We start from the raw sequence: 12,934 nt of genomic DNA on the forward strand, positions 1-12,934 counted from the left end.
CTTGATAATGTCAGCTTGCGTATTGTATCTTCACAGTCTCATAGTTTTTAAATACCATGCAATGTCTTAATTATTAATGTTTTGCATTTATCAACTCTAAACAATTATAATTTTTTTTTCTTATGGTATAGATATACTTCTCAGCCATGTGAGATTGTGGTGGATTGCGGACCATACTCTGACAAAAGTGGGCTCTATGAAAGACTGTTAACAGAGTTGGACGATGCGCTTAGCTTTCTGAATGATTGCAACATATCTGTACATTGTAGAGAGAAAGATTCTATCTTAATTTCTAAGCAGGTATAGACAATTTATGCATCATTATATTATTAAAATTGCTGTACTATATTTTAAGACATAATTTCACATCAATTTTCATCTTCATAAATGTTTCTTCATTTATACATCATGATTTTTGTATTAATAGCTAATTACTTTAGGAAGTTAAGATAAACTCTGTAAATCTTAAAGATCAAACCTGAGAATTTAAAAAATATGTAAGAATTGTACTTAAGATTAAGTTAGAGACAAGTTGCAGAATTCTCTCCTAATATTTTACTAGAAGTGGTCAAGAAACAATAATATGAAATGTCTAATTTTGGTGGTGAATTAAAAAAAAAAATCTGGATTCTCTTGTTTGTTTTTAACTAGTTGTTGTAAAATGTGTTCCACGTTGGGCTAGCTTGTTTTTTAAATATTAATTTTAGGATATGCATATATAGTTATTTATATAATTAGCCTGGTGGTTAAGGTGCCAGATTAGAAACTAGGAGACTGTGAGTTCTAATCTTGCTTTAGGCATGAAGCCATCTGGTGAATCTAGCTCAAAACATGAGGCTCAGGTGAAAAGCCAATCAGTCAATTCCTGTCAGAACCAATGGATCAACACCCAGTTTATCACACACACACACCCAAAAAAAGCAGACTGCACTTTAGGAAAACTGAAGGAAAAAATATCTATATAAGTGAACTATGGCAACTGAGTTCCCTTAAACATGCAGGAATCCAAACTAGGAGGACAAAAGAAATTATTTGATATTCATACATTCTAAATCCATTCATTACCCCAGTATTGTGATGTATTTTTCCTCATTTTTTCTTGCATATTCATTGTTTATTCTAGTATCTATACTAGGTTGAAAAATCATGTTAAAACTCTGATGTGAGTCATATTTGATTTGTATTAGTAATAATTTACTCAATTTCAACCTCATGAGAAATGAATATGCAGATATACTCATTACTGATACCCTTTTGAATGCTTATGAAATTAATTACTGATTAAACTAATAATAGAGAATATATACAAGTGCATTTGGGTGCTATATTGAATTGATATATTTTTCTTTGGTTACAGATACTGTCAGACTGCCGGGCAGTGTTGCTTGTTCTGGGACCGTGGTGTGCAGATAAAGTAGCTGGGATGATGGTGAGAGAGCTACAGAAGTACATTAAGCATGAGCAAGAGGAGCTGCACAGGAAATTTTTATTGTTTACAGATACTTTCCTAAGGAAAATTCATGCACTCTGTGAAGAGCACTTCTCACCTGCCTCACTTGACCTGAAATTTGTAACCCCAAAAGTAATAAAACTGCTTGAAATCTTGCGCAAATATAAACCCTATGAACGGCAACAATTTGAAAGTGTTGAGTGGTATAATAATAGGAATCAAGATAATTATGTATCTTGGAGTGATTCTGAGGATGATGATGAGGATGAAGAAATAGAAGAGAAAGAGAAGACAGAGACTAACTTTCCTTCTCCGTTTACCAATATTTTATGTGGAATTATTTTTGTCGAACGAAGATACACTGCAGTTGTTTTAAACAGGTATATCTCTTTAATAAAACAAAAAGTTTTGTATGTAGCAAAAGGGCATAGTAGTAATCTGGAATAACTATTCAGCCATTCAATAATACACATACTAATCACTTAAAAAAGGATACATAGACCCACAGAAATGTTCTTTATTGTTTTAAAATCTCATTTAGTGGTGGGTATTCCTATTTTGATATATTCCTACAGTGAAGAAACTAAAAATTGAACTTAAAATTTAAATTTTCCTTTAAGAAAAATCCCTAGGGCAGAAAACTACCATTCTTTGCTTATTTCTCTTCAGCATAGTAATTCTAGTTTACAGCTTTCTATGGCTCATTTTGTTCATTATTATCAAAAACACCTTGGCCTTGTATTTGAAAAGGCCAACAGCTTCAACTGGTTAAGGCACCCAGCAAGAAACCAAGAGACTAAGTTCTAGTCCCACCTTATATATGAAAGCTGGATGGGTGATTTAGGGCCAGTTACTTGGCCCAATTCATCTTGCAGGGTGGTGTTAGTAGGGAAAATAGGAGAAAGTATTAGATATCTTTACTGTCTTGAATTATTTAATCATATTTAATATAATTAATCATAATATAACTATAGTATAATATATAGAAATAAAATAATATAATTAATGTAAATGAATATAATTTAATATTTAATAATAAAGGCAGGATAAAAATGGCTATGATGATCTCTGCTATGTTCTACATTCCTACAAAGAATTGTTCTGTTTCATATTCAAGTTCATTATCTTATTTCTTTGGCTGAGACAACAAATAAATTGCTATAATGAATATTTCTCATTTCTGCTCTCTTGGTTGCTAAAATTTCCCCTTATATAGTCAGCCTTATGGCTCAGCCAATATGCATTTTCTCAAAAGCCAGATAATTAATCAGAAATTTATATGTAGTATTCTATTTGTTTCACATGAAAGAAACAACCAGAAAGCTTGGAAAAATCTGAGAACCTGTAAGAGTACAAGCCTGTTTCATAATTAAAAAAAAAAGTCCTAAAGGAAACTCCAAAGAGAACCAATTAAGAGTATGTTGAGTCACAAAAGAATGCTAAATGGTAGACAAGAAAGCAAATGAACTGAGTGTCTGTAGCAGGGTTATGTAGTTCATGCAGAATCCTCATCATCTTGAGAATAATTTTACAACAAGAAGTTTTAATTATAAAATGGCTAATTTAATTTTGGTTTTAATTTCTACTTTTTATATTTATTTTTCTGAAGTTATTCTGGCCAAAACAAATGTATGTTTTTCCCGATTCCTGATTAAACCCAGTTATTGTGAATTACATGAAACTCTTATTAATATCCGTATTTCAGGCAAAAAGTATGAAAATTAATATTTTAAAGATTTGTTTTAAGTAAAAATTATCTAATTTGGGGAAAGTCCTTTCGTTTGTGTGCATATACCTATGAACATCTGCAGAAATGTGCATATGTATTTTTATTGTTCACTTTATGCCACAAATCAGAAAAATTCTTAAAAGATGTCAGATATCTTATTTCTGAAGAAACCCTATTTCTGTCAGTTTCCCATAATTTTTTAATCTAAAAAATTAAAACTTCACTAGATTTTTAGGAAGATTTTAACATACATGAACCATGCTTTTTTATATTAACTTTTTTGTTTCACCTGTAAGATATATGAAAAACATGTTCAACGTATAAGATATGAAAGACATATAAAACATTCTTTGTCAGTGGACTTGAGTTTAAATAACTTTAAAAGAATGAATGCAACCTGTGTATATATCCTGGTAAGAAAATCAATTACCATACTTCTTTTTTCAGTATTGTATATCTCAAAAATTCTTATATTTTTTTTCAACTTCATGCATCTTCCAAAATATGTGTAATATATTTAGGTTGATAAAAGAAGCTGGCAAACAAGACCCAGAGCTGGCTTACATCAGCAGCAATTTTATAACTGGACATGGCATTGGAAAGAATCAGCCCCGTAGCAAACAGATGGAAATAGAATTCCGAAAGCAGGAAGAGGTAACTTTAATGAAAATAATTGTATATAAATGTGGTGTATTTTCTTACATTAGAACACTTCATTAAAAATTCCTCATCTTGAATGTTGTGAATATCAGTATATAAAAGGAATGTATTTAAAGCTTCTGAAATAAATTGTATATCTGTATTTTAAAAAATAGAAAAGTAAGAACAAGCATTCATACCTTTAATGATAACATTTGACTTAATATTAAGAATTAAGATTGTTGTTGGAAATATTGTAGTGTAAAACAAATATTTTAGCAGAAATAGCTGCTGTTTCTCCTCCTCTGTTCTGTAATCCAATTTGCTGTTCCTGTAAAATTAGTGTAAATATCCTCTTCCCACAATTTGTGGATTGTGCACCAACCATACAATCCATATGGGTTCCTGAATTAGCCTCAGGACAATTTGGAACTATCTTCCATTTCTGATTTCATATTGAAAGCCCATTGACTAAGATTAGGAATATCTGTCTCTCTCTCTCTCTCTCTGTGTGTGTGTGTGTGTGTGTGTGTGTGTGTGTGTGTGTGTGTACGTACGTACGGACATCTGTGCTTGTAGTACACGTGGCTCTTTTATCTCAATTTTCTATTCTTGAGAGAACCAGATGCAATTTGCAGACAAAACTTTTCCTTGCTGAGATCAAGCTTGACAATTTCACTTATTGAGATGAGGTTTTATACTCTTATGTTTTTAATGGTCAAGATCAGATACAGAATAGAAAGCTGTAAAATAATTCAGGAGAGTTTTGACATGTGCGATTGATTGTTTTCCTTTCTGTCATAGTTCCTTTTGATGGGGTATATTATATATTTAAAATATTCTATCTTCACTTGTCCCTAAAGCAAACAATCTATAAAATCTTACTTTTTCCAATTGGCATCAAATTTGAATGGATTGTGGCTGTGGAGCTCTTACAGAGGGACTTGACAATTCCAACGTTTTTCTAACAAGCATCCAGTTCTACATTTCAAGATCTGATGACCCCCCTCAACTTTTTCTCATGATTCTGCTGCTGGGAAGGAGAAGAATCAGAATGAATACCAGTGTGTCATGATACTGGAGGACTAGGTGCTGAAATGGTCTGGTGATAGAAAACAACATCAATAAAATCGTGATTAACGATAGGATCTACGCCTATAATTCTCCTCCACCTCCTCTCCTCCTCCAGTGTTTTCATTATTCAGAATGGTTAAGCAGAAACCTATTCTATTTTGAATAATTATCGTAGGACTCTAGTCCTCCAATGCTAAATGAAATACCAGAAATGTTCCGATTCAATTCACTTTAGAAGAGTTCTGTTTCTGTTCATGTATTTTCTATTTATCCAAATAATTAACTCATTCATTTAACTCTATTTTGTTCGTGTCACATATAATAAAATATAGCTACCAGGCTGACATTTTTAGTCCAGAAAATGTGGTTAGCTAAGCATCAGCTCTAAGAATTTTTAAACCATTAAACTTGAGTGTTAAGTGTCCATTTGAATGAGACTTACATGCTATTTTATAAAATATGAGTAGATGTTTAGAAAACTAAGTTTGTTTGCTTTTTTATTACTTTAAATACTCTTAGTTGCTAGTTCACTGAACTGAAATTTAAGGATATTAGAACTACATTGGCTGCAGCATTTTTTAATTTTACTGCTTCTGGGGAAATTATTTTTGCTCATTTTGCTCCATTTTTCTGGAAAATGGAAATGATTAATATTTTAGTATTAACTAATATGAATCATTTGAAATAATTATATTTCTGTAACCAGACTTTGTTCATACATAGTTAAATACAGTTCAGAATTGCCATTATTAATAATGTTATCATTAATGGCAGAAACTTCCAATGCAGTTCTTTAAATGAGCTTGTTTCAGTAAACTAGAAATGTATTTTAGTGTTTGGTATATTTTATTTTTCAAATGAAGCAAATGACAGTAAGTGAAAGAACCAATGGGTACATAGATGAGAATATAGCACTAGTCTGCTACTCGTTAAAGCTGCCAGGAAATCTCAGGAAAAGAGACGGTGCTTGAAACACCTTTTTGGAATTAAAGCTGCACTTTGATCAAATTGTAGGAATGCTTTCTCTGTCTTCAGTGACAAGAAAATCTGGAGAGTCCTGGGCTTACATTTTAGAATATATTGAATTTTAGACAAGTGACACTTAAGTGGATTCTACACAAGCGTTTTAAAGATAATGTAGCATCAATTGGGGAACAAAAACAAAAACTGATATTAAGATGTGAACTAAAGAATTTATAAATTATTTTCCTAAAATTAACTATTCTCTAAAATTATAACCTGTTATCTTTGTATTTCTATAATTTTTATTCTTTTAAAAATAATTTTATTGGAATTTTTAATTTTATTGAGGAAGAAAATCAAAATACATTTTTAAAACTATAACTTTTATACCAAACCATTGGAGTATAAGTAGAGTTCTGCAAGTATTGGAATATTAAACTTTTGTGAAGATAATGGCTTTACAACAGATGGTCTTAGAAATATGTCTTCTTGGTTACTTTGTAGGTTCTTAGAAAATTTCGAGCACACGAAACCAACTTGCTAATTGCAACTAGTATTGTAGAAGAGGGTGTTGACATACCAAAATGCAATTTGGTGGTTCGTTTTGATTTGCCCACAGAATATCGTTCCTATGTGCAATCCAAAGGAAGAGCCAGGGCACCAATCTCAAACTACATTATGTTAGCTGATTCAGACAAAATCAAATGTTTTGAAGAAGATCTTAAAACCTATAAAGCAATTGAGAAGGTATGTGACAAAGAAGTCTATGTATGTCACTGACTTATAAAGGAATTGATGGAGGTGTTTGTTTGTTTATTTGTACAAGTGTTATCCTTTTCCACTTCCAAATACCAGAATGGCTTGCAGTATTAAATATTAGAAAATTAGAAACAAAAATCAATTGATACAATTAGCTTGATGCAAGGTAATATTTTACTCATCCCAAAATGCTTTTAAAAACCTGCTTTTATTGTTCTAAAAATGTAAAATAGTGATTCAGGAATTTAGTTATCAATCAGTTTTTCTTAAAAGTGGAAGAAATGCAAAGAAATAACGAGATCCACACCAGAAGATCCACAGAAAGATGACTAAATACAGTAAGAAAGAGAGATAGGATTTTCAGATGAATTAATAACTAGTTATTAGACATCACTATACTGGTTCCATCTTTTTTTATATATTTATAAAGTTAAAACATATTTTTATTCACATGCATACTCTGTGTTTTAGAAGTGTTTTGAAATCAGCAATTTGTGCATGCACCAGTTGGAAAGATAGCTGGGAGTAATTTCTGAAGCAGTTATGCCAGCCTTTTTAAAGACACAAGTGGTTTAACTATTGTAAAATAGTACTTCATATTGTTTCTGCATATTCCAAAGCAGTTCTTTTGAATCATTTAGAGAACTGAAATATTTATAAAAATTACAGAAATTAATTATTATGCTAATACTCATAAAATAGTACACAAAAAGATTCTGATCTATTAGTTATCCTTTTTCCAACAAGCCAAATAATTTGAACATTAATTGTCGGTGAGTCAATGTTGTTGGTTTCTTTTTCTTAGCTGAAATGTACTTTATTATTTATTTATTTATTTAATTTATTTATTTATTTATTTATTTTATTCAATTTGTATACCGCCCTTCTCCTAGTGGACTCAGGGCAGTGCACAGCCAGAACTAAAACACAAACCAATACAAAATGTAAAATTGTTAAAAGAATTACATACTTTGGCCCAAATTTAAAACAATTCGAATTAAAACCCATTGACAAATTAAAAGCTAAAAAACTAAAAAAAAATGGGGGGGGGTTCACGCCAGCCCTGCTTGATGGAAAAGAAAAGTTTTCAGGGCACGGTGAAAGACCCGGAGATCCGATATTCTTCGTATCTCCGGGGGCAAATTGTTCCAGAGGGCAGGAGCTGCCACAGAGAAGGCCCTCCCCCTAGGGGTCACCAGCCGACATTGCCTGGCTGACGGCACCCTGAGGAGTCCTTCTCTGTGGGAGCGTACTGGTCGGTGGGAGGCTATCGGCGGCAGAAGGCGGTCCCTTCTGGGTAATGTTGGTGTGACCTCTTCCATACTAGTGATTGTGATAATTCTTCCCTTAAAAGGGCTGGGAACTAATAGTTACTAAAGATATAGCCCATAGATAATCCCATTCTACCTTAATTATTCTTAAATATTCTGTATCTTTCAATTTTGCTAATAATGCTAATAATGTTTATCTCAAGGCTGAATTTATATAATGTTCTTACCATTCTCTATTAATTGTTTTTTTAAAAGATTCTGAGGAACAAATGCTCGAAATCTGTTGATATTAGTGAAACAGAAAATGAGCCTATTATAGATGATGATGACATCTTCCCACCATATGTGTTGAGGCAAGAAGATGGTGGTCCAAGAGTCACAATAAACACTGCTATTGGGCACATTAATCGGTATGGTGACTATTGTTTCCCTATTTAGCTCTATATTTTATATGATATAAAGCAGTCTTTAATTAAGTGCTGGTAACTATCTGTTTTAAGCATTTGTCTATTTTGGTTAAACTAAGGATTTTATGTCTTACAAGAAGTAAGACAACCAAATCCATTTATTGATTCATTATTACTTTTTCTGAAATATATTTATTATTGGAGAATAGGGAGGGAATAAAATGGAAGAGAGGTATCAATGTAATTTTAAAGCAAATATTTCTGTAATATGAGGTTCTTATTTCTTTCTGAGGTTGCTTGATTGCTTGTAGACATTTTATTACATGATTAGATAACATCATCCGTGCTGCACTAATGATGTTGGGTATTGAAACGTCTGCAAGCAAACTAACAAACAGATTTAGCCCTTAGCTAAATCTTGGGATAATAGTGGATAGTACAGTAAGAATGCCAGCTCTGCATATAATAGCTATGAAAAAGGAGTAGTTCATATTATGACTAATTGAAAAAAATAAAAAAAATATTACAATTAATGTTATGGGAATTATGTTCATAAATTAAGAACTTTTTATAAGAAACATTTTTACTAAAAAAGGTAGACTAGTGGATTATTTAGCTGAGAACAATATTGGGTACATGTTGGGCATTTCATAAAACAATTCATGACATGGGAAAAAGTAGACAGAATTTTCCCTTTCTCAAAATACAAAAAAATATTTACTGTGGCTGATTGAAAATAATTTTAAGACGACCGTTCACAGGACAAACATACATAATTATATTCAGGATATAATTAATTCCTAATTATATACTATATGAAGTATGTAATTCATACTTAATGTGTTGGCCTCTAAATTGGATGGTTTTAAAAAGGGGTTAAGTTCATTGAGATGTGAAGGGCTATTGATCTTGAATTTGTTGCATCTAAGTTGTGAGGAGCATCCACCAAGTACTATTTCAAAGTGAACAATGTTAGAAGAAGGGTAGCCTCCTTCCTCCTTCCAAGCAACATCCAGGCAGCTGCTTGACCACTATGAGAAACAGAATATTAGGTTGAGAGGGTTCTGGGTATATTCAATAAAACTGATCTTGTATAGACACTTGCCATATTTTTTCTGGTTTAATGTGATATTACTCAATTAACAGATACAATTTTCCAGGGGATATCCATTTCAGTCTTGGAAACATTCCAAGATTCTCCTGTTTATTGTCTTTATTATCAGTCTGCTTGGGAGACTTGTACAGTATTATATTTAAATCAAACCATTTAACTGTGGATGGAATCTTAGAAATAATTGCAAACTATTGACTTATCCATTTGCCTGTTGGTTTCTGTTAATTTGTGAATAGCTATAAAAAGTCACTTGCTTTTTTAAATGATCTTTATTTTTTTAAATGTGTCAAATAGGTATTGTGCTAGATTACCAAGTGATCCATTTACTCATCTGGCTCCGAAGTGTAAAACTAGGGAGCTTCTTGATAACACATTTTATGCAACACTTTATCTGCCTATCAATTCTCCTCTTCGAGCATCAATAGTCGTAAGTATTTTGTTTGTTTAGACTAAATAAATTTTGAGTGACATGGCTTGCAACTTGTTTTTCTTGAAGTGCATAACTTTCTGTTATATGAAAGGTTTACTCTGCTAAGTAGCTGGTCCATGAAATTTATATGACTACAATATTTCCAGGTATCTCAATTGGAAGTTGATCAGTCAAATGGGGTATACAGTAATTGAGGTCTTGAAAGCATTGAAATATATATACTGTTGCAAAGAAGGAGGTTTACTTTCTTCTCTCTATTTGAATTAAACTACCATGTTTTCCCAAAAATAAGACCCTGTCTTATATTTTTTTGAACCCTGAAATAAGTGCTTAGCCTTATTGCCCTGTGCTCAAAAGCCCGATTGGGCTTATTACCAGGGGATGTCTTATTTTGGGGGAAACAGGGTATTAAAGCTTGAATGACAAAAGATTATGTGCAAAAGTCATAAGAAACTCTAGGGCTAAGTAATATTTTTTTTTTATTAGCAGTAGGGAAGCATCTTAGTGTTTATTCAGTCTAAATAGTGATATTTTTTGACCTTTATAATAACCTGAAATATATTTTTTGCAAAACAATTATTGGCTATATTTGGAATATATAAATAACATCTGTTCTATGTATAGATGTTATTTTATGTTCTTAAACCTGTCCTTTATACAACACTTACATATTTTTTATGCATAACAGTCCTTAGTTATTAGAGAGTCAGTATAGCATATTAGTTAAGGTGAACGTCCAGGTGTAAGTTCATCCCAGCCATGCATGCTTATTGGGTGACTTTGAGCCTGTTAGGCTAAGCTGCTGCCCAGTATTGCTATTGCCGGGGGTGGGTGGGTGGGAGGGTCTTGAAGAAAAAAATGCTATGTATTTCACCATGAACTCCAGAGGGAAAGATAGGATATTAATCTAATAAATAATAACTAAAATGTGAAATGAAAAAAGCAGTAAATTGATTATTATTTATTGATAGGAAAATTTTAAAGATGTGCTTCAAATTTTATTTCCAGGGTCCTCCAATGAGTTGTGCGAGATTAGCAGAAAGAGTTGTCGCTCTTATTTGTTGTGAAAAATTGCATAAAATTGGTAAGTATAACTTTTAGAAGCAATATCATTTATTTAAAGAACGTTTGATACTATCTTGACACTTATTGTGGGGTTTTTTTTTAATGTAGAGGGAAAGAAATATCTGAAAATGCCATTTTAGTATTTTTGGAACTGGCAGAATTAGTTTTTACTAATGGTCTTCTTTAAAGTCACTTTTATAGTTTTCTACTAACCATCATTTTCATATCCAACCTTTGCACTTAGTATTTTTCTCTGATGGAAATTCACGCATGTAATTATAACAAGAGTATCTAGTATCATGTGTGCTGAGTTACTTGAATTCTTAACACAATTTGGTTTTCACACTCTTGGTCCTGGCAGACGATAATAACCAGTATGAAGAAAGTCTAGTATTTACTGTACTGACAATATTGGCGATAAGCTTAATTCTCTGTATTTTCCATATAGATTCACCTTTGACCTCCATCAATTGTTTAACTGGCTAATATGGCTATGTAGCTCCACATTTATTTACTAATTTTCACATTATTTGCTACTTTCTTTTCATCCTACACAATACAAAAATTGCATTAAATATGAGACTGATTTGTCTCCCAAGCCTGACATCAAGGGCTGAGAGACAGTGACTAATTCAAAGTCACCCTGCCACCTTTCATGCCTAAGACAGGACTAGAACTCTCAGTCTCCTGGTTCCTAGCCTGATGCCTTAACCACTGTGATGTCAAGCTCTCCTGACCAATTCCCAATTGCCTTCTCCTCCTGCAACTTCTGTTTATGATACTTAATGTTATTAAGATCCCACTGTGGAACTTAGTAATATCTAATTATTTGAGGGGCTCAGGTTTCTTATTAGAAGAAGGGATAAAGAATGCTCAGTTTTGCACACTGATCAGCATTCTCAAGTCTCAGAGAGGACAAAATCCTATATATGTTTATAGGTGGTAAGATGTTCATTGAGAATTTCATTGAGTTATTTCAGACTAAATATGAATAAAATCAAGCTGAATTGACTCTTTCAGACTTAACACTACATATTGATTTGTAAAGAATAATATTGCATTTAATGTTCTAAGAATCTTGACAAAGATCCTCATTAATTTAAACTTAGGCAGTTTCCTTTAATTACTGCTGCAGTAACTCCATTTTAATGAAGAGGTTGTTATTTTTTATTCTTTTATTTATACTTTGTATATGTTTGTCTAAAACAGGCGAGGAAGTTTAGACCAGTCCCTCATGATTTTATACATGCATATTATAAAAGACTGGATAAAAGTTACTTTATGGATGAGGAAATTATTTCTTAATTATGGAATTACTTGATTTATAATTTGTTCTTTATTTATATTTTAGGTGAACTAGATGATCACTTGATGCCTGTTGGAAAAGAAACAGTAAAATATGAAGAGGAACTTGATTTGCATGATGAAGAAGAAACCAGCGTTCCAGGAAGGCCAGGTTCTACAAAACGAAGGCAGTGCTACCCTAAAGCTGTTAGTATAGTTCTATGGTTTTGCTATATGTGACTGTATGAAACAAAATGTTGTAAGTTATGATAATTATGTAGTTACCAAACACATAAAAAGTAACCAAAAGATCTTTACAATTCCCAAGGTGTTAATGTCACAACTTTTGAACACCCCTAATGTTTCAAAATTGACAGTTGAAAAATTTGAGACGCCCTATGTATGTTTAAGATTGTTCTGACTTGAATAGAAGGAGTATACTGATTCTTTAGCATCTGTGCTAATCAGAGGATCTTGTAATAATGAAAAAAAATGTTTGTTGTGGACTGGGGAGAGCATGTACACTTCTACATCACAATAAGAAGGATAGAATAAGATTTCTTATATGTGATAAGACAGTTTTTTCCAGTGGGACCAAAAGGAAATGCTTGAATAAGAAATTTGGATGCACAAAAAGACATGTTTTTCCATTTCACACCTGCATGACTTTCATTATTTTCTCATTTATACGTAAATTATAGTGGAGACATAATAAAATGGTGTTTAATTTTTTTCTAGTATGAGATGAA

General features: G+C 32.1%; 1 protein-coding gene across 12 annotated transcripts in view; it reads left to right on the forward strand.

Annotated features, from left to right (window-relative positions):
• The window catches only part of DICER1 (dicer 1, ribonuclease III), a 57,241-nt gene that overhangs the window by 22,375 nt on the left and 21,932 nt on the right, over nucleotides 1-12,934 (forward strand). For 9 of the 12 annotated variants that reach the window (XM_087872534.1, XM_087872523.1, XM_087872549.1 and 6 more), the window contains 8 exons: nucleotides 132-300; nucleotides 1,358-1,830; nucleotides 3,701-3,833; nucleotides 6,360-6,602; nucleotides 8,141-8,295; nucleotides 9,701-9,833; nucleotides 10,845-10,920; nucleotides 12,253-12,392. In XM_087872534.1, the coding sequence (XP_087728660.1) occupies nucleotides 132-300; nucleotides 1,358-1,830; nucleotides 3,701-3,833; nucleotides 6,360-6,602; nucleotides 8,141-8,295; nucleotides 9,701-9,833; nucleotides 10,845-10,920; nucleotides 12,253-12,392 (1,522 nt within the window). The remainder of the gene's footprint in view (nucleotides 1-131; nucleotides 301-1,357; nucleotides 1,831-3,700; nucleotides 3,834-6,359; nucleotides 6,603-8,140; nucleotides 8,296-9,700; nucleotides 9,834-10,844; nucleotides 10,921-12,252; nucleotides 12,393-12,934) is intronic. The other 3 variants (XM_087872554.1, XM_087872565.1, XM_087872558.1) reach the window with 1 other exon arrangement.

The sequence above is a fragment of the Pantherophis guttatus genome, chromosome 1, assembly GCF_059756535.1.
Source record: "Pantherophis guttatus breed Tessera chromosome 1, ASM5975653v1, whole genome shotgun sequence".
Classification (NCBI taxonomy): Eukaryota; Metazoa; Chordata; class Lepidosauria; order Squamata; family Colubridae; genus Pantherophis; species Pantherophis guttatus.